Source organism: Microtus pennsylvanicus, chromosome 1, assembly GCF_037038515.1.
Source record: "Microtus pennsylvanicus isolate mMicPen1 chromosome 1, mMicPen1.hap1, whole genome shotgun sequence".
Classification (NCBI taxonomy): domain Eukaryota; kingdom Metazoa; phylum Chordata; class Mammalia; order Rodentia; family Cricetidae; genus Microtus; species Microtus pennsylvanicus.
Window position 1 is genome coordinate 188,959,787 of NC_134579.1, and position 27,231 is coordinate 188,987,017.

A 27,231-nucleotide genomic window follows, 5' to 3' on the forward strand; every position below is an offset into this window, starting at 1 on the left:
AGGCTGCTCTGAGATAATGGTTTTTCTACCTTTCTTCCCAATGTGTCCTCTTCTTGTTTAAAAGCACTGCAGGTATTTTTAAGGCTGAATGTCAATATTAATTTTCATCTCATGGGTCACTTTAGATAGACCATTGTAAGGATGGGAATAAAACAGCCCATTACCATTATTTTCATTTCTGAGCAAGTTTTTTAATTCAGTCAAAAAGCTGCTGGTTTGGTCCCAAGGACCCTTATACCACAGCATCTGCCCAATTAGATTAGAGCTCGCTATCTTCTTTTCATTTAAATTATTGCTAATCCCCCTACTCCGGGCAGCCTCACCTCAGATTCAACATTCTGTCCCTTTCTATAGTCATATGTGTTGTCGGGATTTCTGTCCTGCCAGGTTTCTGTCCTCCCACCGTTGGGAAACGTGGCAAGATAGTGAGAGTGTCTTTTACCTTGGCTTTGGAAATCAGGTCAGGGGGATTTAGGACACACTCAACACGTACAGTTCTTTGTATATCATATGTCTCGGGAAAGCTGAGAAAACAAAACCTAACGTCGTCTAAACTCTGAGCCATCTACTGAGAAACCTCAGGCTGACTGAGTGCTATCAGCCATTTCCCACTGGGCGAGAGTCAAAAGGCATGAGTTGCTCAGATCTCCAGAGGAAGGTCTGCTAGTTTTTCACTGAGGATCTATCCTCAAATCTCAGCTCCACTTGACACGCATTGTACGGTGATGAATGTATCCCTTTGACCTGCTTGACACTAGAAAGTTGTGGAAAGTCAGTTTACCTTATCAGAAAATAGGAAAGACTGATGACATAATCTATCTACGTAGCAAAAATAAGCAAAAGTTTTACCTAAATACTTCCCTCTGTCAAGTCATTCAAATCTCAGTGATACCAACATCTAATCTGACTGTAGCACCCACACCTAGAATTCTGAATGAAAGTGGTGATGGAGTCTCTTGCCAGTTTTACAGCCATTAACTCCCATTGTATGTGCTAATGCTTCACCATGTTCTCACCCAACCTTCGCACTACTTGAAAGTGACATCCTAGATGGGGGGTAGGACTGAGCAGGGGAAGGAAAGCTGAGGAAAATAAATACACAATGTCTGTTGAAAATTATTTAAAGTCACCAGATGCAAGACTAATGGCGAGCATTGAGAATGCCCAAGAATGTCCCAGAGGAATGTCACCAGCTGGTCTTTGTCCCTCCTTAGACAAGAGGAGGGGGGGAGTCGTTTACATTTCGTTTGGCTTAGAGTAATAGAAGCCAAGCCATGAAATCTAACTCTGGAGTAATCTTTCTTTCAAAATAAAACAGTGACTTACTGCCTCTCAGGGCCTCTGTCCAGCCTCTGAGAAAATACTTGAAGTAAGTTTTAGTCATCTATTACTATAATCCCCTCTGAGGGAAGAAAACAAGCAATTGTGGGCCTCTTTTGCAACAGGTGTTTTCACTTGTCTTCATTTAATCTTCCCTGAGAAAGACTTTTTGGATTTTACAACTGAAGAGGCAAGTCCTGATAGTTTACTTTGCCCAAGGGCACTTAGCTAATGCAAAACAGAGTCGGATAGTCAGTGTGCTCTGTTCCAGCCCATTTCAGAAAGGCCTTACCTCCCTCTTCTCCGAAGATGTAAGAGGTTTGAAAGCCATGGTAAAATGGGTAACGCAGATTAGTCCTCATTCAGCCAATATATGCTGAACATGTAAAACACTCATTTGATATTGACAACTAACAACCAAGACAAGTTCTTTTATCAACCCTGTTTACAAATGGTAGCCTAAGACTTAAAGAAGTGAAGAAACTTGCCCGGATCAGCATCTATTGGCTGAGGAGTCAAGATTTGAATCAGACTCTGTTTGAGTCACTACACAATAGAAGCTGTAAACATGTGTGATTTCATTGTTTTGTTTAATGCAAAATCTTTATATGTTCATAAGAAATTGTTATAGAAATGTAATAATCATTGAATAATAATAGCAACAAGCTCAGTAAATTATGGTTATAAAGATTAAAAGCTGAATGATTGATAGCCCAGACAGAATGAAGTCTCCTGGTATCATTTTTTAAAATTGAGTCTTTCTGTTAGCATACTGAGCTGCCACAATTGCATCTTGACTTCCCAGATTCTTCTGATGAAATGCCCTAGAGAGGACTGAGATGCATCAAAATCTATGTTAAAGGAACCCTTGTGGGGGCCTTTTAACTAGGGGTCAGCATCTTCACTCTGGGTGCTGGAGGCTTGTGAGAAACCAGAGTATGGGAAACTCAGACCACAGGACATCTGGTCTCTACCACAGACTTAAGCTTTTGTTTTCAGCGAGTCATAGATATTTAGAACCAGAAAGAACCAATTGAGATCATCTGGTCAAATCTCTTTATCTGACTGGGAAGGAATTTGAGGAGCAGGCAAGGTTAAGTGTTTTCTCTAGGGTTGGAAAACTAATTAGTAGCAGAGCAATAAATCACGTTCACAAACAGACATGCTTTCAGAGTGAACTCAATAACTTGTCCTCTATGGGACTACAAAGAACACCCAGGTAGCGAGACAAACCCCCGACATATCTGTGACAAAGAAGTATCTATGACATAGACATAGATCTGTGACACGGATAATACAGAGCAACATCTTTAAAACTGAGCACCCTGTCAGAAATCTTTAAAACTTGCTGCTTTGGTCACTCAGTAGGGTTGGTGTTTCTACTAACATCTTTCCATACACAATTTTAGACTTAGTCATAGCAAATACCCTAGACTTCCCATATTTTCATTCATGTTTATATAAAATCAGATTAGTTACATATTAGGGCATAATTATTTAACACCAATAATCTTCGTGCCATGAATCACCAGAATGCGGATCTTTGAAATTTTATATTTACACCATGATCTTTTACTAGACTAGTTAGTGTTGCAAAGTTTTAAAAAGGAGAGAAAAGTTTTCCCATGAGGCTTATTGTGAAAGTTCATTTGTCTCAACTTGTTAAAAAGATCCATCTGAAGATCCAAAGATTTGCCTCCAGGGGTTATGGTAAGAGCCAGGGATGAGAGGGAAACAGCCATGAGCAAAAACCATCCTACATGATTAGAGTAGATCTCGGCAAAGCACAAACAACCACTGAGTCAGAAGTCATAGCAAACATCTAGTTTCCCCCGTGAGAAAATGAAACGGGAGGCAGACGTGTGAGAAAGAGTCAAAGCATGGAGACACATCCTGATAACAGGATCAAAGCCATTCCCATGAGGAAGAAAGCCAACATCAATTAAGATGTCTTTTCAAGGGGGAAACAGGAATGAGATAGATAGTGAGACCCACAGAAAGTAGGGGGGAGATTCAAGGGGTTTTTTTGGTCTGGGTTGTGTGGAGAGACATGCTTGCTGGATCTCTGGTGGAAGGGGGAAGTTCGGTTGGTCGCTCCTCTCGCCACCTCTTTGTTCTATCAGGTTTCCAACCCAGTATCTGCCTCCCAAGTCCTTATTGGTAATAGAACAACTTAGATTAAAAACAACAAATGATGTATCCTGTTTGAACAGATAAATTCAAAATGAAGAGAATTTTCCGATGATAAAAACCCTTAAAGGACACTGTACTAAACCAACTAGTAACTCCAACTTCTAATGCAGCATGTTTAAGGGTTCTCTCATGACAACTCCATGGCTGTTGAGCACACCACATAAAGGAATCATTTATTAAAATGAATTCCAAGCTGATGGTGAGGACACAGCGTGAGAAGACTAAATAAAGCAGGCCATGCTAAACTGTCAAGATGGGATGGAGCGTGGGTTACCAATGTGAAGAGCACAGATGATATGAACAGATGATCCCAGACAAGAAGAGAAAGTAATAGAAGCTACCAATAACTTTCTATAGTTTCCAAAGTACTTGTAATAATGAAATACCGTCATCTAACATACACATTTGCAAAGTCATAATATTTTCTTGTGAGATGAGCTTGCCTCAGCCTCCTGAGTGCTTGGGATACATAGATACCATTATGCCTGACTTGAATTCACAGTTAAGCCATTTTTTTTCAAAAACTAAATAGAAATAAATATATTGAAGGCATGAGAGAATTTGGACAAATAACTTTTATTATGTCTTATCTTGCTCCAGAAAACATGTTTGTTTTATGATTTTAGCAATTTTCAGTATTATTTACCTCATCATTTCATAATCTTTATAATAAATCATTTTACATATTTAAGATTAAAATTTAATTTTAATAATGCTATTAACTTTAGTCACTACCATTAAATAAATTCATAATTGATTCACTAATATATTTTATCTGCTTATTTTTGTTATTGTTTACAGTCATAAAATATATAGTCTCAACATTTAAGCCACAAATAGAAACCTCCTTTGAATTATAGTGAAATTTATATCTTATAAAAATCTATATATATATATATATATCAATATTTTTAAATTCACTATACATACATACTTGATAATCCAAAAGCTATCTTCTGTAGAAAGTACTTTGCATCAGAAAAGGATTGAGGCCTAAATTTTTTGAAATTTTGTGCTGGATAGTTTATGTCAAGTTGATACGAGGTAAAGTCATATGAGAGGAGGGAATCTGAATTAAGAAAATGCCTCTGTAAGATCAGAGTATAGTTAGGCTTGTAGCACATTTTCCTGATTAGCGACTTATGTGCAAGGGCCAAACGCATTGTGGGTGGAGACACCCCTGGGCTGGTGGTCTTGAGTTCTATAAGAAATCAGGCTGAGCAAGCCAGGAGGAACAAGCCACTAATTCCTCCATGTCCTCTGCATCCGCACCTGCCTCCAGGTTCCTGCCCTGCTTGAATTCCTGCCCAGACTTTCTGCAGTGATGAGGAGATGTGGAAGAGTAGTCGAATAAACCTTTTCCTCCCAGTTGGCTGTTGGTGGTGGTGTTTCACTACAGAAATAGTAACCCTAACCAAGACAAGCTTATTTGTTCATTTATTGTGTATCGGGAGGTATGAGCAGGTGCCACAGAGGTTTCCATAAATCCCATACGGAGCTCAGAGAATAACGTGTGGGAGTTGGTTCTCTCCTTTCACTGTGTGTGTTTCGGGTTATCAGGCTTTCCAGACAGTGCTCTTACCTGCAAGATCATCTCCCCAGTGTTAACACATCTCATGGCTGGACAAGGCACTAGGGAAAACACCCCACTTAATGGCTTTTCAAACAAACCAGGAGTCTTTGTTTCCTTGGGAAGATTACATCCTGCCTTTAAAGTACTAGAAATCATCTCTTCTAGGACAAAAAGACTGGAATCGAGATAATATCTCTGCTCTAGACCTATGAATTTTACCGCAGAAACTTACTAGAACTCATTTATGACATTTATTTAAAAAGTAGAATATCTTTTGAAAGATGGACTCTAACCAGCTTGCACAGCACATGTATTTTAGCCCTGTTCCCAGTAGGGCTTGATTCTTTGTATGTTGTCTTAGTTAGAGGACTGTGTTTTGTGATATTAAGTGAACTCTACTTTGGGAGCTGTGAGATAAGATCAAAAGTCTATCCTGTAAGGGATATTTTAAACTAATTAATAGAATTTTAATCTGCAGTCACTAAAACTCTCCTCAGTCACAAGTTTGACAGGAACCCCCTTCTACTTGGTGACCTTCCTTCCTTCAAATTATATCTTATATAAAATAAAGCTCTCTTGAGTTTTGGTAGAACTTCAAATATTGTGTGTGTGTGTGTGTACAGTCTTTCATGCCATTGATTTTTCTTGCTACAAACACGCAGCAAAGGCATCAATGTGTTCTCTGGTACCTACTCCAGGGCCCCATTATCTGTGTGTTATTGTGATAGACTTGTGACAGAAAAGTTACCTAAGAATTCTTGGTGAGGTGTCAAGCAAAGGAAAGCCATACTGATAGGTACATTTGACTTTATTTCATTTAACTCAATCTTTAACATTAATAATCGTAAGAATGAAACATGTGAGTAGAAGCAGTTAAGGATTTTACCTTCTATTAAAGTTTAAAATGAATAGAAGACCTATGTTCTGAAATGTTTGTTTTCATTTCAGGCCCTAGTTTTACATCTGTTTATTAAGCCTGGAGCTTGTAAATTGTAAATGACACATGGTGTTCATGAATATTCTATTTTCCGAGAAAGAGTCCACTGGCACGAGTGAAGAACTTTGGCCTATGCACCAGTACATATTTGAATCCTCCTTCCACTTACACATGCATGGAGTCAAAATTAACTTCTTTTAGAGGCAAGCAATGCATTCACTGTTGTATGGTTGCTAAGAGAACTGTTGGCAAAATATACCCTGTAAATGTTTAGGACCATCTATTAACTCAGACATCCCCTGTACCCTATGCAGCCGTGAAACATCCCAGAGGCAAAGATAGATCTGGGCAACTGGATGAACACATTGTAAATCAACATATGTAAGTCACTCTAGAGGATATAAGAGCGATCATACCTCAACTTAAATGCTCTGAGCTTGGTAGGGAGAATCTTGTGATTGAGACTGTTTACAGCAGAGAAAACTATGGCTACAGCATTTTTCAGAGACATTTACCTGCGAGAACAATGTTAATGAAAGGCAGAACCAACAATTCAACCCCATGTGTCGTTCAGATGCCAGAATCTAACCATTTGCTCCTCTCTTACATCCATACTATTTAATTACATAGTCTGGGCGCCAACAGAAAGGTAGTAACATCCGGCTTTCTAAAGGCTCACATTATTTAATTGGCAATATTTAACTCTATCTTATTCTATATAATAGCCGTGTGAGGCTTTGAAGAGCACATGGCCTAATTTTCAATCTTTTTTTTTTTTTTTTGGAGGATCTGTCAATAACTGTCATTCATTAGACGTAAAAGTTTTGAGAGACCCAATCCCTGGGAATGGGAAGAGAGAACTAACTCCATGTCAAGGGCAATTTGAGCTTATCCATCTTTTGAGCTTCTCCAAATTTTCGTTTTCATCAGTTCAATAAAAATCCACTGATTACAATTTTTCCCATCTTCAAGAAAACATGATATTTTGTATGACAAAATCTAGTATTTTCAATGAATCAGATATTCTCAAACAATGTAAGTGAGAAATGTCACTTACTTCATAGGATATATCAATATGCAAACATACTATTTAAAATAGCTATTCATACTACAGCAATATCGCCTACTTACCTCAGATGTGTAAACTTGGAAGTTAACTGAAATGCTAACCGCAATCCAAGCTATCAATATCAGAAAACAGTGTGTGGATCAGACAAAACAGTTTCTTCTTTCTCAGTAACTTCCATATATTTAGAAATCACTTCTATATTTTTTACTATTTTCTATTTTTTAAAAAAAATTGGCATTCACATGGCCCACATGAAAGTCACATACCTTTATTACATGGCGCTTTTCTTGGAATTCAGGAATCTTAAACATTTGGCACCAGTATGTTGTGCCTTTGTTTGGAATGGGGACCTGTCTTAAGAAGAAGGGGAAGAAAATAAAAAGTCACGTTCTATTGACATGGCATCAAATTTAATAATATAAGTAAACAGTCTCTTACACACTTTCATTAACCAATATTTTTGTTTAAAAGCAGAAAAGGTAAAAAAAAATAAAGAAAGAAGAAACTTACGTTTTGATTTACCAGATCAAAGTATGGTGAGGCTGGAGACAACACATCGACTTTCTCAGGGTTCAGTAACCGCAGACTCCTTGTGCCTCGATTTGAATCATGGTATTTGGGACCAGATTCTCCAGGATCTTCATGGTGGTAGGCCCAGATAACTCTCACTGTGCTATCCTGGTAATCAGATATAGGTACGTTATGTCTCACAACAACACTATCCTTGCCATTGAGTTGTGTTTGAAGAATACTACTTAAATCATCATGTAAGAATAAAGAAATGAGAATAAAGATATTCAGAATATCCAAAGGATTGATTCTAACCCCCCCAAAAAACCAATGATCAAATACTAACCAAACTAATCAAAAGAAGAATATTCAAATTAATAAAATTAAAGGCTAAGAAGGAAAATATTATCAAAATATAATCTAGAAACTCATTATAGAACCCCTTAAAACTGATTTAAAAAAAGAGTGGAAAATTTAGAAGAAATGGTAAATTTCTAGACATACATGTGTTGTGTAGAAATTTTCTCTAAAACAAAATCTTCCATCTTTGAGAACATGCACTAGACTACAAGAGGTTATAAAGTGAGGTGAAACATTCTGTCCTAAAAGCAACCTCCTTAGACACAAATAAACAACTCAACAGTTTCAGGAAGTCCCTGAAACTGACCAGGATCCTCCTTTCCAAGTATATATAGGCACTAAGGACTTCTGAGCAACATACTCAGAAAAACCTAGGCTCTGAGAATACTTTCTGACCAGCTGAGCTATTGAAAAGACTCAGGCAAGCTGAACTGTCCAGATGAGTCTCCATACCCATCTTCCAGATACCTGAAAGAAGTAGAGACCAGATGAGTTTCTTAGAAGAGTCCAATCATTGTTTGAGAATGAGTCCAATTCATTTCCAAATTTTACCAAACCAGTTTCCATATGAATATGCAGGCAAAAACTCTCAGTAATATACTAGCACGCCAAACTCAGGAACATATGAAAAAAATCATACGCCATGACTAAGTTTCATTTCAGAATTGTGAGGTTGGTTCAATATACACAAGTCAGTAAAAATAAAACAGTCCATAAACTTAAGAAATCATCTGCTGATGCCAACAAATTCAGAATAGGACTTCTAAGTTCAGTATCCCTTCATGATAAAAGCCCTGAAGAAACCAGGAATAGAAGGAACATATCTCAACATAATAAAGAACATATATGACAAATCTGTGACCAGCATAGCACATAGTGGGAAACACAGAACATGGTCTCTAAAGTCTGGAATGAGATAAGGGAGCCTCTCACTGTAGTGACTGAATTCTTAGAGTACTAAGTAAAGAGGAAGAAACAAAGTTATATGAATAAGAGAAAAAAAAACTCAACTTACTGCTATATGCTGACGAAATGATCCTATATCTTAAAGACCCTAAAGATTCCACCAGGATATTCTTACCTCTGGTAAGCACATGGGACAAAATAGCAGGATACAAAATTCATTTACAAAAATCACTAACTTTTCTATAGATCAATAATGAACATGCTCAGTAGGAAACTAGGGGAAAATATCACTTGCAATGACTTCAAATCAATAAAAGACAAGGAATAAACAAGGAGGTGAAAGATTTCTACAATCAAAACTCTAAGACAATGAAGAAAGAAAATGTAAAAGTCACTAGAAGACAGAAAGGTCTTTCATAATCATGGGTTGGCAGAATCAATATGAATCAAACATGTATGTCAGTGGAGTACAATAAAGGACCTAGAAATAAACCCAGGAAGCTCCTGGTAGCTACTTTCAACAATGTCCTCAAAGCACAGCTTGAAAAAGAGACAATATCTTCACAAAACAGTTTTTTGGGGGAGGGAACTAATATTTTACCCTGAACAAAAATTGATCCAAAATGGATTAAATAAAGACTTTAATGTAAGAAACTCTGGAAACTGCTAAGGGGAAAAAGAAGTAAAACACTTCAAGATGTAAGCATAGGCAAGAATTGTTTTTAAATAGAACTGGAAATAATCCCAAGAATTGATGGCAGACCGTATCTGCACATCAAAAGAGACAATCTCCAGGATAAAGAGACAGTCTAACTACACCATGGAAAAGTGTTTCCTAACAAATCATCAGAACAGGGAATATTATCTATGGTACATAAGGAGCTACACAAATTAATTACCATAACACTAAATCAGCCAGTCAACAAATGGGCTCGTGAACAGAATAGTCTATTCTCAAAATAAATACAAATGACGAATAAATATAAACAAGTGTCATAAATCCTTTGCTATTAGAGAATTTCAAATTAAGTTTTGAGATCTTTGGTGTTTCCTTGGTACCACTTTGACTAATCAATCAACTAAATGTGATCTAGTCTTGGCAACCAACATTTTACTTGGTGGCATAAGATGTCTGCTGGAACTTTTTCTCCCCCTTTGTTGAGTGACTCCATTTCCATTTCATACATGTGTCCATTTTCGGAAGCCTCTACACTAGTGAGTTTTCATAGGGTTCTCCAAATGGCTCCTACTGCTAATTATCTTTCCCTATAATCCCTCTCTTACCCCTTTTTCCTCCTTTCAAATCTTGACATTCCCTTTCTCCTCAGTCAGAATAGCTATCAGCAAGAAAACAAATGACTACAAATTCAGGTGATTGTGTGGAAATTTTAACCTGTAGTTCAGTGCTGCTGGAAGTGAAAACATGTACAGTCACAATGAAAGTCAATGTGGAGTTCCTTCACAAAGTGAAAAGCAGAACCACGTCATCCTGCTATCCTGCTCCTGGACATATTCCAAAGGACGCCATACCCCACTACAGAGACACTTGTCTATGCATGCTCATTTTTAGTCTATTATTCGAAATAGTTAGAGAATGGAATCAGCTTAGATGCCCATCAATCATGAATGGATACTGAAAATGGAGTACATATAGTCAATGGAGCAGGGCCTCGATATTGGTAAAAGGAAATTCTGACATTTAAGGGAAATTGATGCAACTAAAATCACCATGTTAAACAAAATAAGCCAGACTCAGAAAGCTTCTGTTTTCTTTTTTAAGAGAACCTAGAGTTTAAATTTTATATATTTATGCATTTATGTATGTGTGTTTGTAAGTCATGAAATCAGAATGGGGAGCCTGAGAGAGTTGAAAGGGATCTTCAAGAAGAGGAAAAGACAGGCAAGAAAGCAGAGAAACTTTGAACAGGGGGCACAGAAAGGGCAGTGGGGAATGGAACAAATGTGGCCAAGCAGAATGGCATATTTCTATGAAAATGCTATCATGGAATCCTTTACTTTGTATGTTAACTTAAAAATAATTTTAAAATAAAAAAAATTCTTTTTTAAAACATTGGCTTACTCTAAGACTCCTTGTTTCCACAGCAGATTCTCCTCTAGGCACGAACTCAATTATGGATTTAGAGAAGGTGCAAATACAGAAGAAGGCAGCTCTGTGTCTGGGCTTGTTTATTTTACAACTCAAATCTGTGCTCAATATGGGAATACCAGGAATTTCCAAGGGGAAGCAAGTGAAACTGGCTTTGACTGAGCTACAGAAGGAGATTGCCTGAGGGGCCGTGGGATGGGAAAGGTTTGCAGAAACATAGAAAAATGACTGGATCCTTCAGCCCGCTCCTTGGAATAAGAACTCTGAGAATAAGTAATAAAGGAAGGCTACTTGTGTCAAATGTCCTCTTTGCTCTATTTTTTGTAGGTCCGATGACTACAGTAGTATTCCAACAGAATTATGGTTGTACTGTGTGCTACATGGAAAGTGATGCTGGTCTGTCCTTGTGCCTTCTTCCTTCGTCACTCCTTAGGCTGAGGGCTAATCAGAAGGACTTCAGATGTTTTAGATTCTCTTTTCTGAAGCTTTATTGGATCGAATGAAAAAGAAAATTTTTATTGGTCTACACAAAAATGAAATGGCAAAAGCAACCGATGGAAAGCGCCACAGGAGCATACTTCCTCCAAATATTTAATTTGCATATTCATGAAGATAATTTTGTGTGAAATCTGAAAATAAGAAACCTCATATAACGTGCCAATAGGTGATTATAATCAACTGACTATTCATCCGGATTTCCCGAAATTTACAAAGCCAAACCGGTTTCAAATCGGATGAATTACACCCTCATATTCAGCATGATGATTGTCTTTTGTGTCACACATCTCTTCAAACCTTTATTATCTATCTTCAAATTTTACAGGCAAAAGCTAAGATGTACTTTTATTTCTTAAAATCAGCTGTCCTAAAGGAGAACTTCAAAATTTTACATCTGCATAAAGATGCCTTCCATGAAATGTATGGTTTTAAACTTGGGAGAGTTTGCAAAGAGCAGATCAAAAATTTCCCAAGGATTGTTCGACATTGCCAATACTGCTTCCAGGGCCTCTTCCTTTTAGTCTCTCAGTCACTTCATACGTGTAAACACGCTACCACGTTACCCATGAGAGTGCTCAGTCCCACCCTGCTTACCGTGATTCTCTTGTCATTGGCATCACACGTGTGCAGCTCTCTGCTAAACTCAATTACCGTGTGCGTGCTGTTTTCCATGGCATAGTCTAGGTGGTAATCTTGCTGGGTGTCTTTTTCCAATTCTTTATTTGCATTTGTGAAATAGTCCTGTCGAAAAAGGAAAAACAAAGATCAGGATATTCTAATACAGAATAAAAATAATTTAAGAGAATGTAGGGGTCATTCCAAAGTCAATTCTTGGTTTGTTCGGGATAAAACCCTTATACCTAAACCCATTTTATGAATCCTGGGATTTCCCAATGGACTGGATCATTACAAATCAAGAGTTGGTTATCTAGCAAACTGATCTACATTTAAACACCTGGTCCTTTGGGGAAAAAGCAGTAAAGATCCACACTCTCGCTGAGCATCAAAACTGAATGCCTATTTGAGGTCACCGAGTGGATTTCTTCTGGTGTACAAATGAAAAGGGGGAGACCAGCACCATGCAATGGCTGGTCCCCACACGAGAAGATGGCAACAAGCCAGAACCAGCCCCAAGATCAGCACTTTTCTATTGCTTACAGCATCCCTTCATTCATGAATCCAAAACGCCAAGAGGAGTCACAGGCAATTCCAATACAAACTTCAACAGCACACGCTTATTATAATGAAATACAATGAGAAAATATGCAAAGGAATGAAATTGCCAAAATATAGGATATTGATCAACTGAAAAAATTCTGGTTTTGTGGGTCACTTCTGGGGCGTGGACACGAGCAGCATGAGCTTGAAACCAGGTGACTGGAATTCGACCTCCACCAGTCCTGGTAAATGGTTTTGTAGGATCGTAGAGGTCACATTCTGAGATCTTCTATTTGAGCACTAGCAAAATGGACATAGCATGTATTTCTGTTGCAGGTTTTTCAATAGCATGTAGCCTATTACACTGAAAAGGATCAAAATAAATATGGTCATTTTGTCGCAAAATACTAAGTTTTATATATAGCTTAATTGTTTTCAATATGTAATATATTTCATTTTTGAGATCATCCTGTGTTAGAGTACACATACCAGAACATAATTATAATTACTATAAACAACATCAAGTTATATTTGAAAAATTGGTTGCTGTGTTGGACTCAGAAAGCATAGCACACAGGCTGGGTGGTGTTGGCGCACACCTTTAATTGCGAGGCAGAGGCAGGTGATCTCTGTGAGTTCGAGGCCAGCCTGGTCTACAAGAGCTAGTTTCAGGACAGTCTCTAAAAGTACAGGGAAACCCTGTTTTGAAAAAACAAACAAAAAAAATTATAGCACACAAGAAAAGTCTTTAACTATGTATGAGAGTAACACTTGAGTGACGATTGGCAATTTTATTCTTAGTATACTTTAACACAATTATCAAATATGTAGAAATTTGACATCCAAGATCTAAATATTTTTTAATACAAAAAAACTCCAATTACTGACAGAGTCTAACTAACCTTTCTTTACAGTGGGGATAACAATTGCAACCTCTATGTACATAATGCTCAAGGTGCTGCTGAAGCCTGGTACATCTACTCACTCGTTCTTTAGAGTGTCAGATCAATGACATGAAACCATTTCTCCATTTGCAAACAAGAATGAAGCCATGGGTACAGGATAATCCAGGTAGATGCTGTGAGCCCTAGCCCACAGTCTGTATACTTCATTGTGGCCACCACTGCTGGAATGTGGGTTTTATTTTACTTTCTTTTCTCTGCCTGTAGAAACTCATTACATTAGGCTTTACATAAAATACTACCTATGTGTGCTAAACCTGAGGGCTGACCTTGGAAACTAGGTTATAAATATGAAAATAATTTAAGTGACATATCCCATGATGATGCCTGTGTGATGGTTTCCATCACATAGATTTGAATCCTTCAGTTAGATCCCAATGCCTAGGAAAGAAGAAATGGAGACCAACTGTGCCTTCAAGCTCATAGTTTGCTACATTAGTCATGCAATTCATTTTGTAAATAAAAAAAATGAACACAGTGCAAAATGTAATCAGTTCAAAGTATAGGATAATTATTCTGATCTTGCAAATGTTTCCCCTACCCATAGTTGCATACGATATCCAACTTGCTTGCCAAGTTTCCATTCATATTGTCCTGCTCACCAGGGCTAATTCCTACCAGCTACTTTTCTCTGGCTTCTCGGGGGAACTCAGTTATGAGAAATTGGGAGAAGCTTCCCTTAGGACTACTGCAGATCCCTTCATTATTCTGTCAATAAGAACTATTTATGCATGCATGTAGATATGATGTATTTTGTGGTACCACATGCTAGGCAAGTACTCTACTATGGACAGGGGTACATATGTTCTCCCCTGTCCTCTTTTTACATTGTTTTTGTTACTTGTTTTTTTGCAACAGAATTTTACTAAGTTGCCAAAGCTGGCTCTAAATTTATTCTGTAGCCCAGTATTGAATTTGAATTTGTAATCCTTCTGCCTCAGCTTCGCAAATAGCTAGAATTATCGGTCTATGCAGTCACTAATGTTCAAAACAATCTGAAGTGGCAACTGATAAGAACAGTTACTGCACTTGATCTTAGCCAAACAGCAAAGACTAGGCTCACAACCAAAACAAACAAAAATAATTAAAAAACAAATACAAATCATTTTTTTTTTTTGGTTTTTCGAGACAGGGTTTCTCTGTAGCTTTGGTGCCTGTCCTGGAACTAGCTCTTGTAGACCAGGCTGGCCTCGAACTCCCGGAGATCCGCCTGCCTCTGCCTCCCGAGTGCTGGTATTAAAGGCGTGCGCTACCACCACCCAGCTACAATAATCATTTTAAAACCTATCTATGCATATGTACAAATCTTGTTATTATGTAATATTTAAATAATAAAACTCTCTTTTCCAAAAAGAAAAAGTCTGGAGTGGACATGGTGCCTTTATCTGTGGGCCCAGCATTCAGGATGAGACAGGAGAAAGCTTTGACCCTAATAACATTGTCAAAAGAAGCTGATAATCTCAACATTAGTGAACTAAAATATGGCTGAATGTTATTAAAATTAAATTTATATGTAAAATAATATAACCACCATGTTGTGGGAGCTCCTTCCGCTCCTTCAGCCAATAGCCGTTGAGATACCAGCCCACTGGGGCATGGTCTCTCTCCCTTTAAAAAAAGTGACCACTTCCCTCTGCGCTCGTGCTGGCTTCTGGCTCTGCTTCCGGTGAGTAGGCTCCATTCCTGATTGTGTAGAGGGTTGTTGTCTGGGATGGTGATCTGTAAGTTTTTCCCCTTTAAATAAATAGCTTCTCTATTGGTCATAATTCCAAACTGGTGTGGGATTGTTTGTGACTTACACCTTCGCCACCATGATGATTTTCTCATTTTCCCATTGTTTTAGGCTTATTTGGAGACATCTTTGTACCTCAGCTTTCCAAATGGTTTTATTGTTTATGCATTTAGTTCAGATAATCCATGACTGAAAATCTACATGCCTTCAGGTCTCTCAACCAAGGGTATTTTTACAAGATGTCAACACTTACCCCTCTCACCCTATGTCTTCTCTCATTTAGTGAGAATTTCAGCCATGATACTTGAGAGCTCTTTTCCTACTTTCTTTTTATCCTAGAAAATATCACCTCTGCTAAATCATAAAATAGACTAAATCTAAAAGAAACACATAGAACAGGTGAAGTAAAAAAATGAATGTAAATGAAATATAGGGAAAGTCAAAGTTCACATCATATTGTACAGACATTCAAGGTTTATAACATCATGCAATTCTTAGTAGAAAAATATGAAATAATTTAAACAAAAAAATAAAAAAACAAAAGCCAATAAAAGTTACTCAGGAGAACACAAAGAGTCAAAGTGTCTCATAAGTGAAACACCTTCCTACAGAGTAAATTCTAGGCCATGATGGTTTTACTTAAATTTTTATCAAATATTTTAAGGAAAAGTTAATACCAATCCCTCCTAAATTTCTCTAGAAAATAAAAGAACTCTTTCTAAGTCATACTTTTAAATCTCCAGCATTATGCTGATACCAGTGTGAGAGACATTATTAAGAATTGCAAATTAATATGTCTCATTGAGGTAGGCATAGATTTTCTTAAAAATAAAAACAGAATCTCTGGGAGTTTGAGGCCAGCCTGGTCTACAAGAGCTAATTCCGGGACAGGCACCAAAGCTACAGAGAAACCCTGTCTCGAAAAACCAAAAAAAATAAATAAATAAAAATAAAATAAAAACAGAAATAATTGGAAAATACATGGCAGTATATATATATATATCATTATATATCATTAATATACTGACTTGAGTCAACAATAGAAAAACTGTCATTCAATTTTCCTATAAAAAGTCTAACCACAAAAAGTCATATTTCAATAAGTGTGTTCAATTCACTAGAAGAGATATTCTACAGACACCTTTAGAGTTAATGATGAGGGACTGAATTCTCTTCCAGCCCATGATTGGAAATAAGTTTTAGAAGCAAGGCAAAGAAATACACACACACACACACACACACACACACACACACACAGAGAGAGAGAGAGAGAGAGAGAGAGAGAGAGAGAGAGAGAGAGAGAGAGAGAGAGAGAGGAACCCCACTGTTAGAGGTCCAGTCTATTCCTGTTGTTCCCTGGCCCTATTGTGTACTCCTATCCCTTAACTAATGACTTCAGATGCTGTGGGACAATGGTCTTTTATCCTGTCACTTGTATTATTTTTAATTAAATGCTGATTGGCCAGTAGCCAGGCGGAAGTATAGGTGGGGCAACCAGGCAGGAAGTAGAGGCAGGGCAATAAGAACACGAGAATTCTGGGAAGAGGAAAGCTCAGTCTGTAGTTGTGACCCAGACACAGAGGAAGCAAGATGTCATTGCCTTGCCAAATAAGGTACCAAGCCATGTGGCTAACATAGACAAGAATAATAGACTAAAATAAGCTATAAGAGGTAATAAGAAGTCTGAGCTACTAGGCCAATTCGTTTATAATTAATGTATACCTCTTTGTGTTTCTTTGGGACTTGATGACTGCCAGAACTGGGCAGGATAAAAACCTCTGTCAACATTCAGATTGTCACCCTTAATCGGTATCACCAAAGTCCATTTCACTGGCAAGTCTTGCTGTGATTTCAAATGAAGTGAATCCAACCTTATACTTCTACTCCTGGACCCCTTGTATATGTTGTCCAGATTGTCTTTAATGATCAGGTAGATACTCCTCCAACAACCCAAATTCAAAGTTCTCATCTTTAACTTTCCCCCATGACTCTTCTCTGTACAGAAACTTCTGCTCTTATTAAGTTAGAATTTGAAAATAAACAATCCACCTTGTTCTAATTCATGTCAACAACTCATTTTAGACTCTATCAATTACACAGTTCTGTTAAGGTTTTCTTTGAAATTTCATTATGTTTCTCTCAGTATGTCATTACATTTGATTCAATGCCCATGCTACAATATAATAAAATCTTCATCCTAGGGTCCTTATTTCATGAAACTTAACCTAACCTGGACTTCCAAAGTGGCTATTTAATATATGTTCCCTGAGTGTTATTTTCTTTAAATATTTAACCTTTCCTCAACTTTTTGCCTTGTTTACATTTTTTCCTTTCCATCTCTTTAGTCACTGAATGGAACTGAGATGCTCCCTCTCCTAACTTCACCCACTGATGTTCTCTTTTTCTTTCATGCAGTTTTCTCTTCCACTGCAATTTTCCTTGACCCTCCCTGCAGGAAGCAATCACTGCCTCTCTGAATCTTTATTTCTCTGTTTGCATTCTTGTGTCAAATGATACTTTCAAGAAATTGCAAAATCATCTCAAGCCCTAGGCAACTGTGAAGAAATGGGCAACTAATCCTCCTAATCCAATTACATATTTCTACATTTAAAGCAGTCAATTATATTGTAAATAGAACCACACAAAGGTGGTCCAGTTGATTACTATTTACTCTCAATTACTTTCTTAAGATCTGGTATGGAAGGTTCTGGAATGGATTTGGGTCCATATACTCTACTTCCCAGCTTCCTGTGACACTCTGAAACACTGTCATGATCTTTTATCCTTTATATGAGAATTATCTTGGGAGACTGAGCTCATAATTTAGGGGGAAAAAAGAGAGAGAGAAATTACAAGGTGACTACTTAACAGAATGAGGACATTTTTTAAAAAAATAAGAAAAAGATACATATTGTCTGTCTCATTGTTCTAGAGGAAAAACTGAACTTGGTGGGACACAAGGAAGTGTGTGTGCAACCAAGCACAACCTTGATGATGCTAGCCTTGCACAGAAAAAAAAATGGCACATTGGAAAATCTTCAAGTGCAATTTATTAAGAGAGGAAAAGGGAAAATAAAGGATAAAAACGTATCTCAAATTTTGCATCACTCAAACATCCTTACTAGGAAAAACAAAGGAAATAGGAAAAGAAAACAAAGATCAGGGCTGAAAGTTAAAATAGTTAAACTTTTTTTTTTAAAAAAAAAAGATTTAATGAATTTCCTTCCCGGCAGTTTGAGAAAAGATTTAATTGTTCAGGGAGCTAATTAAAAGTGTAGCATTGTTTTCTTATCCTCTCAGGAGAAAAAAATGAAATTGGAACACTAAAACATTAGCCAATTGAGAATTCAAATATTGGTAAAGTGACCTAAACATTGAAATTAACAAAATGATACTATATAAAACTTAGGATATTAAATTTCCCAGTTCATTTCCACTGCATTTTATTTCTATCTTGATAATCAAATCAAACAATGCCCTGACCACTCCCTGTTCTACATAGCAAATGGAGCCATACACATCTGCACTGCACTTGCACGAAGAAGGTCATGTATTACTCAGTCATCTTCCTGCATTGCATGATGGTCTGGGGCTTAAAATAAGAATAGGAGTGTGGCTCACAATACACAGGTAGAATGCTCGAGCCATTATACCATGTATTACCTATGGAATAAATGCATGTATTATAAACATAAAATAACAATATGCAGAGTTTTTTAATTAAGATTAGTTAGCAGTGGGTGGCTAGAGAAATAGCTCAACCAGTAAGTGCCTGCGGCAGAAGCATGAGTTGTGTTCAGATCCCTAGAACTCATGTAAAAAGCTAGGTGTGGTAGCATGCACCTTTAACCCCACTACCATGATGGGACATGGTGGGTAGGGATAAGCAGATCCCTGAAGTTCATGGACCAGCTAGCCTAACCAAATCAATGAACCGAATCAATTTAGAGTGAGAGACTCTGAACAACATCTTTAAAGAAAAAGGTGGAGAGATGCTGTGGGACAATGCTGATTGGCCAGTAGCCAGGCAAGAAGTATAGGTGTGGCAACCAGGCAGGAAGTTCTGGGGAGAATTCTGGGAAGAGGTAAGCTCAGTCTGCAATCATGACACAGCCTCAGAGGAAGCAAGATGTGATTGCCTCACCGAAAAAGGTACCAAGCTATGTGGCTAACTCAGACAAAAATTACAGGATAATGTAAATTATAAGAATTAATAAACAAGAAGCCTGAGCTAATGGGTCAATCAGTTTATAACTAATGTAGACCTCTGTGTGATTCTTTGGGACTTAACACCCATGTAACCAGGCAGGAAAGAAACCTCTGTCAACAAAGAGAAGTCAAGAAAAGACAAACCCATATACATACGCACCCATACTACACCATGCTATACACACACACACACACACACACACACACACACACACACACACACACTAGTTCATTAAAAGAGTACCTTGTAACAGAGAATAGAAGAAACCATAGCTTCACAGGAACTGTAAGAATTTAGGACTAAAAACATGCAGATGTCATTAATACACAAACAGAAGAGCTGATGTACAGTAACCAAGCTTGGCTGTGCTCAGTCAGTGCTAATGTTCTCCAGGACAAACATGATGCGCTGCTACCTCACTTGTTTGATTACTGTATGTGGGTTTCCATTGACTCTATCACAGACACTCCGCCTGGTTTCCATACGAACCGTCCTGTCATGATTCTAACTGTGGACTATTTTACTGAACATGCATTGACCTTGTTTTTATTTTCCTAACAAAACCCAGTACCCTCAAAAGTCAGTTAATCAGCCTCAGCAATGAAGATATCCCTTGGCTCTGTCACAAGAAAGTACACCTCCCGAAGTATCATCTCACAGGGTATTTTCCCCCGGAAGACTTTACACTTAAAAAAAATATGAAGTGTGTAATTGGGGTTTCAAAGATGCTGTGTGAACACAATAAAGTAAGCTACCCCCCAGCAGCAGTTGGCAGGGAGTCGACAGCAATTATTTCATATGGTAACAGAAACACTGGCTGTCATTTCCAAAGTAAGATAATATACCAACAAGCTAGCTTTGCTAACTGGCAGGATTGCTAAGGTCTCTTTTTCAGAAATGTGATCACACAGATGTTCGGTTGCTTTCTTGCTCATTGCTACTCTTTTTCCTCCTCTCTGAAATGAAATCTCTGCTATAGAATAGCATTTTGACGGATGCTTATGTTAAACAGGATGAAGCAAAAACTCTGTTGGGTGAAATAAAAGATATGAATAGGCTTTGGTTCAGCTTGGGGAAACTGGATGTAAGCACAGCTGCACGGAGATCTTGAGGGAAAACACTGTTTCCATCCGGCATCCTCTCCTTCGACAGGTGCCTGCAGTTTCTCTCCTGTTTCTACTTCTCCAAAGTCTGTCCAGTCGCACATTTCTATTCATGGCGGTAGCTATAATATTGACAGCATAGTGAACATTGTTGTGTGATAGAAGCGCCCTTGATTCCAAACAATCGGGAGGCTGTGTAAAGCTGTACAAGCAGATCACATAAATTTTCCCATTTCAATAACTTTCAAATGGAATTTCTTCCCTAAGAAATCAAAATGGAGTTTCAAAATACAAGATGACGTTTTCTATTTCCATCCATTTGTATGCAAAATTCAAGAAGTCCTTGTTTTTTACTGCTGAGTAATACTCTAATATGTATATATTCCATACTTTCTTCATCCATTCTTCCGTTGAAGGGCATCTAGGTTGTTTCCAGGTTCTGGCTATTACAAACAATGCTGCCATGAACATAGTTGAGCATATACTTTTGTTGTATGATAGGGCCTCTCTTGGGTATATTCCCAAGAGTGGTATTGCTGGATCCAGGGGTAGGTTGATTCCGAATTTCCTGAGAAACCGAAACACTGCTTTCCAGAGTGGTTGCACAAGTTTGCATTCCCTCCAGCAATGGGTGAGTGTCCCCCTTTCTCCACAACCTCTCCAGCAAAGGCTATCATTGGTGTTTTTTATTTTAGCCATTCTGACAGGTGTAAGATGATATCTTAAAGTTGTCTTGATTTGCATTTCCCTGATCGCTAGGGAAGTTGAGCATGACCTTAAGTGTCTTTTGGCCATTTGAAGATCTTCTGTTGAGAATTCTCTGTTCAGCTCAGTGCCCCATTTTATAATTGGATTGATTAGCCTTTTACGGTCTAGTTTCTTGATTTCTTTATATATTTTGGAGATCAGACCTTTGTCAGTTGCGGGGTTGGTGAAGATCTTCTCCCAGTAAGTGGGTTGCCTTTTTGTCTTAGTGAAAGTGTCCTTTGATTTACAGAAGCTTCTCAGCCTCAGGAGGTCCCATTTATTCAATGATGCCCTTAGTGTCTGTGCTGCTGGGGTTATACGTAGGAAGTGGTCTCCTGTGCCCATGTGCTGTAAAAAACACTATCCTGAGTGAGGTAAGCCAGACCCAAAAAGAGGAACATGGGATGTACTCACTCATATTTGGTTTCTAGCCATAAATAAAGGACATTGGGCTTATAATGCATGTTCCTAGAGAAGCTAAGTAAGAAGGTGAACCCAAAGACAAACACATAGGCATCCTCATGAATATTAACCTTCATCAGGCGATGAAAGGAGACAGAGACAGAGGAGCACGGGACAGAAATCTCAAGGTCCAAATCAGGAGCAGAAGGAGACGGAGCACGAGCAAGGAACTCAGGACCGCGAGGGGTGCACCCACACACTGAGACAATGGGGATGTTCTATCGGGAACTCACTAAGGCCAGCTGGCCTGGGTCTGAAAAAGCATGGGATAAATCCGGACTAGCTGAACATAGAGGACAATGAGAAATACTGAGAACTCAAGAACAATCGCAGTGGGTTTTTGATCCTACTGCACGTACTGGCTTTGGGGGAGCCTAGGCAGTTTGGATGCTCACCTTAGGAGACCTGGATAGAGGTGGGCGGTCCTTGGGCTTCCCACAGGTCAGGGAACCCTGATTGCTCTTCGAGCAGATGAGGGAGGGTGACTTGATCGGGGGAGGGGGAGGGAAATGGGAGGCGGTTGCGGGGAGGAGGCAGAAATCCTTAATAAATAAATAAATTAAAAAAATAAAATAACTATACGAGGCCAAAAAAAAAAAATACAAGGTGACGGTGCTTAGGAAACAACATCTGAGAAACTTCTCTGTGAGTCTCATACCAGTCATTAAATATCTACCTGAAGTCTAAAATACCAACTCTTAAAAAAAAAAACAATAAATAAATAAATAAATAAATAAATAAAATATCAACTCTTAGGCTTAGTTAAAGGGTCACCCAAGGAGTGTGTTTTCTGTCAGTGCTTCACTCTGGCGAGCACGCACACACACACACACACACACACACACACACACACACACACACAGAGTCAACAACAAGGGTCATTTCACTTCAACTTTCATGGAAATAATCTATAAAATTATGAGAAATGTAGAATAAAGTTCATTGTTTTACCCTTCATTTCTATTTCTAGTTCCTAATCCTGAAAATAAAGTCTCAGTTTTAATTATTCCAGGAACATCATTTCGTCTGGAGAGATAACTCAGAGGTTAAGAGCATTTACGGCTCTTCCAGAGGTCCTGAGTTCAGTTCCCAGCAACCACATGGTGGCTTACAACCATCTATAATTGGATCTGAAGTTCTCTTTTAACATGTAGGTATACATGCCGACAAAGCACTCATACCTAAAAAATACATACATAAATAATTTTTTAAAAAGAAACATTATTTTACCTCTTCTAATTATTTCATCTTTTAATTTGTAAAAAATGATTTTATATGGCCCCACTGAAGAGCTCATATCCATTTTATCCAAAGAGTGATAAAAATCTTATTCAGATTATTTTTTCTTACTCTTTCTTCTTAGTCCCCTTTACTCTCTCCCTACTTTCCTTTTCTCCTAGCTTTTTCTCTCCTTGCTTCCTCTCGTGTGTGTGTGAGTGTGTGTGTGTGTGTATGTGTTTGTGTGCGCGTGTGTGTAAAGTAGTCACAGATCACTGTGGCTACTGTGTGGAGAATGAAGAGGAGAACACAAGAATAGTGACCAAGAGAATTTCTCAGTAATACCGCTGGTCTTATGTCAGCTGCAGAGAATTGAGCAGGTTTTAAGGTTAGGAAGGACAGTAGGAGATAGAGTTTAGATCATGGATCGAGGAAAGAGAGGAAAGATTACTTCTGAAGTTTAACTGGAGTTTTCAAAAACTACCATGTACTGGGAAGGCTGGCAAAAAGGCTGGAGATAAATCACACTCAGTGTGAGCCGCCAACCTCAATATTGTAGTGGGCAGGTCAGGAGGAAGAAAGTGCTCCAAGAAAGGCCAAAACAATGCATGGGATGGAGGGGGGGTGCTCAGAATCCTAACAAATTCATGTTTGACTTTTCTCTTGAAGCCCTCCAAATACTGCTTTGAAAGAGAAATGTTCTTATTTCCATGTTCTCCCGATTTAAAGATGAACACATATTATGTTTAAATATACTGAAGTTTATAAAAGGGCTAGAAATGACATTCTGTCGTGACCATACCAGCTCCATACATAACTATCCACAGACATGAGGAAAACTGCCATTTAAAAAGCAACATGACATTAAACCTTCCTCTATCCATCTTTGGGATTATCGGAAAGCATGTATGTGGAGTGAGGCTCTCTTTAGCATCAGGCTGTAGCTGGAAGCTAATTCTTAGGGAAACCTAATCCTGGCTGGCATTTAGCAGGCTTTCTCTCAAACACATTCCTATCACATGTGTGTGCATGTCTGGGGGTGCTTAGATATCCTTCCTTGGGTCCCATCCACCTCTAAAAATCTCCAGCGAGACTCAATTGGCTTGCCACAACACCCCTCCAGTCTTTACCTCCTCAGCTTTTCACCTTCATTCTGGAGATCCAAACTCTAGCCCTTATGCTTGAGGCAAGCAATTCATCACCTAGTCCGTCTGTTTCTGCAGGTCTTCAGAAGCATCTCTAAGAGATGGCCACACAGTACTGAACACTTGCAGTATGAAGTTCATGACCTTACAATCACACGAGGCCACCCATTACATGTCAGTGCCTCTGGTCAACAGAAACACACTGACACTAAGTTAGAGCATTCTTCTACCCCTTAAGGGGTGTCAACTGGGTCTTAACTTTTCTGGAGCATGATGAGTGAAGTTTCATCCACATTTCTGGAGGAAGTCTGTCCATTGGATGACAAGATTGTGTCCTTGAATCATGCTTTCTCCTGAAAACACTGCCAGCTATTTGTCAGGACATCCAAATTTCCAGAAGTTTCAGCTACCTATAGAATGTTCTCATTTACCCATATGGCCTTCAGAAACATTATTCCTAGAAAGGGCCCTTTAGTGTGGTCAGCCTGGGACACAGTACAATGTCAATATTGCATCCTCTGATTGCTGAGATCACTAACAAATATGACCTCTTTGTGTTTACCAGCCACATTATAGCGAACTAAAACATAACCCAGTGAATTAACAAAGTCTTTATCACACAAACCCAATTTAGTACAATTTTATAAAGTTGTACACTTTACAGTTAGCATTATTCAACTAAATTGCTGATCTTTGCTTTATTTTTTGACAGATATTTAGCCTTTGGTTTCCTTGCATTCTTCTAGTGTACCACTGTCTCTTAAGCCCTCATCTGAAATTTAAGATGGCCATTTTGATATCCCGTTTGGGTATGGATATTAAACATTTGTGATTATAATGAACTTGATATTTTATTCCATCTTCTAGGATACAATGAGAAACCCTGCAAAATGCTTTACTGTACCATTCAGAGGCATCATTTGCTTAAGACCTCAAACTACAAGAACAAGAAATCAAATGTAAAAGAAAAGGCAGTTGCTGTCTGCAAATTACGTTTACAGAAATAAGTTTGCCTCTAGTTGTAACATGAGGGCTGGGTTTGTTGGGGTTTATGTCCTGCCCAGTTCCCCACAGCCGGCAAGCCCCAAAGAAAATCACACAGAGATCTCCATAAGTTATAAAACTGATTGGCCCATTAGCTCAGGCTACTTATTAGCTATTGTAGCTTATATTAACCCATTATTCTTATCTATGTTAGTCACATGGCTCAGTACCTTTATCAGTGGGGCAGCTCACATCTTGCTTCTTCAGTGATCTGGGAAGAACAGCGGGAAGAGCTTCCTTCTTCCCAGAATACTCATGTTCTCATCACCCCGCCTCTACTTCCTATCTGGTTGACCCACCTATACTTCTTACCTGGCCAATCAGCATTTATTTAAAACATGATTGACAGAATACAGACAATTATCCCATACCATCTAGACATTAATAATTCCAACAATCACTGCCTAACTGCTTGAAGTTTGCTTTAATACTTCATTGGGTATTTACTACCCAAGCCTCCTATCTGTTTAAATGCCTTTTTCCCAAGCTGAAAACCTAGGATGTTTGTCTTTGTGAAATCTTCTAACTTTTCCCACAATTCACTACTGAATCACTATAATCATATCTCTCATTTATACACCTCTGCATGTAACATATTCTGCTCAGAACTTTAATGCCTATGTTGTTTAATCCTCACAAAATCCAGGAGCTAAAGAACATGATCTACCTCCTGCACAAAAGGAAGCTGCCACTTAGAGAGGGGTAACAGTTTGCCAAGGCCACACAAGAAATCAGCAGCAAGAGTTGCTGAAACTCGGACTCAGTCTAGAAGATTCCCTGCTCTTAGCTGTACTCAGCCATCTTTCCTGAGGTCCTGCCAAGAGCATGGAAGTGTTCCTGATACCTCAGGGAGGTTTGGCAGCAAGGACACAGTCATCAACACCAATGTTCCATCCATGCCCTAATAAGATGCTAATTATCTACCACTCCTGTACAGCTTCTCCTCCTCCCTCGCAACTATAGCTTGAGGGCATTTTCACGGCTTATTAGCAATCTTGCAGAATGGAGGAGGGAGGGGAATGGTATCTTTTTATGTAATGAGAAACACTAGAGAATATTTTCAAATACAAAGGAAAGCATTACTGTTGAGCGTAATCAAAAGTTTCCCGTCAGAATCCTTTTCTTGGTGAAATTATAGCCCTGGGACCTCCAATTAATAATGAAAGAAATGAGGTAGCTTGTGGCAATGCATACCATACACTTTACACTTTATGGGGGTAGATTTTCTTGTTGCTTAGAAATACAGCAACTGGTACAGGCCAGCAAAAAGTGTGTAGTTATAAAGAGGGCTGGTGGGAAGGGAAGAAAGATTCCTTGCTAAGCATATTTTCAAACATACTTCTACTCAAAGGGCAAAAGTCACTGCTCTTTTTTGCAAGCATTTGTTCTTGAAGAAATGCTTAGAACTACATACAGACTCATTAAATGTGTCTCAGAAGTGTTCCCATGCTAAGAACAACCACCTTGTGCTTCACTTTTAAAAAATAATGTTAAAGAGCCAAGCTGGTATTAGCCCATCAAAAGGTCACTGTGAAATGGCTTTACATGAACTCTTCTGCCTGGAATCTTCCAAATGACAGCAATTTGATTTCCATGACTTCTGTCATGGAGCATGACCACAGAAAACCAACAGTTAGCAGACTTGCCTTCATACAGGATTTACGTCAGGCATCTGTATCCATATGCCAGCTTAATCAGTTAGGAATGGGGTGAGGAGGGTACCTAGGCATTGAAATTGTGGTGGGAGTGCCTTTGCAAGTGTGTGCACATGTGCATAGAGGCCAGGGGAAACCCTCAAGTGTCATTCCTCAGGATTGTGTCCACCTCACTTTCTGAGACAGTATTTCACCCTAGGACCTAGTGCTCACAGGCTAGGTGAGGCTGACTGGTCAGCAAGCTTTGGAGACCTTCCTGTTTCCACTTTTCTAGAGCAGGGACTGCAAGCTTGACACCATGCCTGGGTTTTTTACATGAGTT

At 38.6% G+C, this 27,231-nt stretch overlaps 1 protein-coding gene across 1 annotated transcript in view; it reads right to left on the bottom strand.

The window, feature by feature from the left end:
* Moxd1 (monooxygenase DBH like 1) overlaps nt 1-27,231 on the bottom strand; it is a 78,373-nt gene that overhangs the window by 41,511 nt on the left and 9,631 nt on the right. Inside the window, exons 2-4 of the mRNA XM_075947550.1 lie at nt 12,068-12,214; nt 7,603-7,770; nt 7,359-7,442 (exon numbers count right to left, since the gene is read on the bottom strand). Coding sequence (XP_075803665.1) covers nt 7,359-7,442; nt 7,603-7,770; nt 12,068-12,214 — 399 coding nt within the window. The remainder of the gene's footprint in view (nt 1-7,358; nt 7,443-7,602; nt 7,771-12,067; nt 12,215-27,231) is intronic.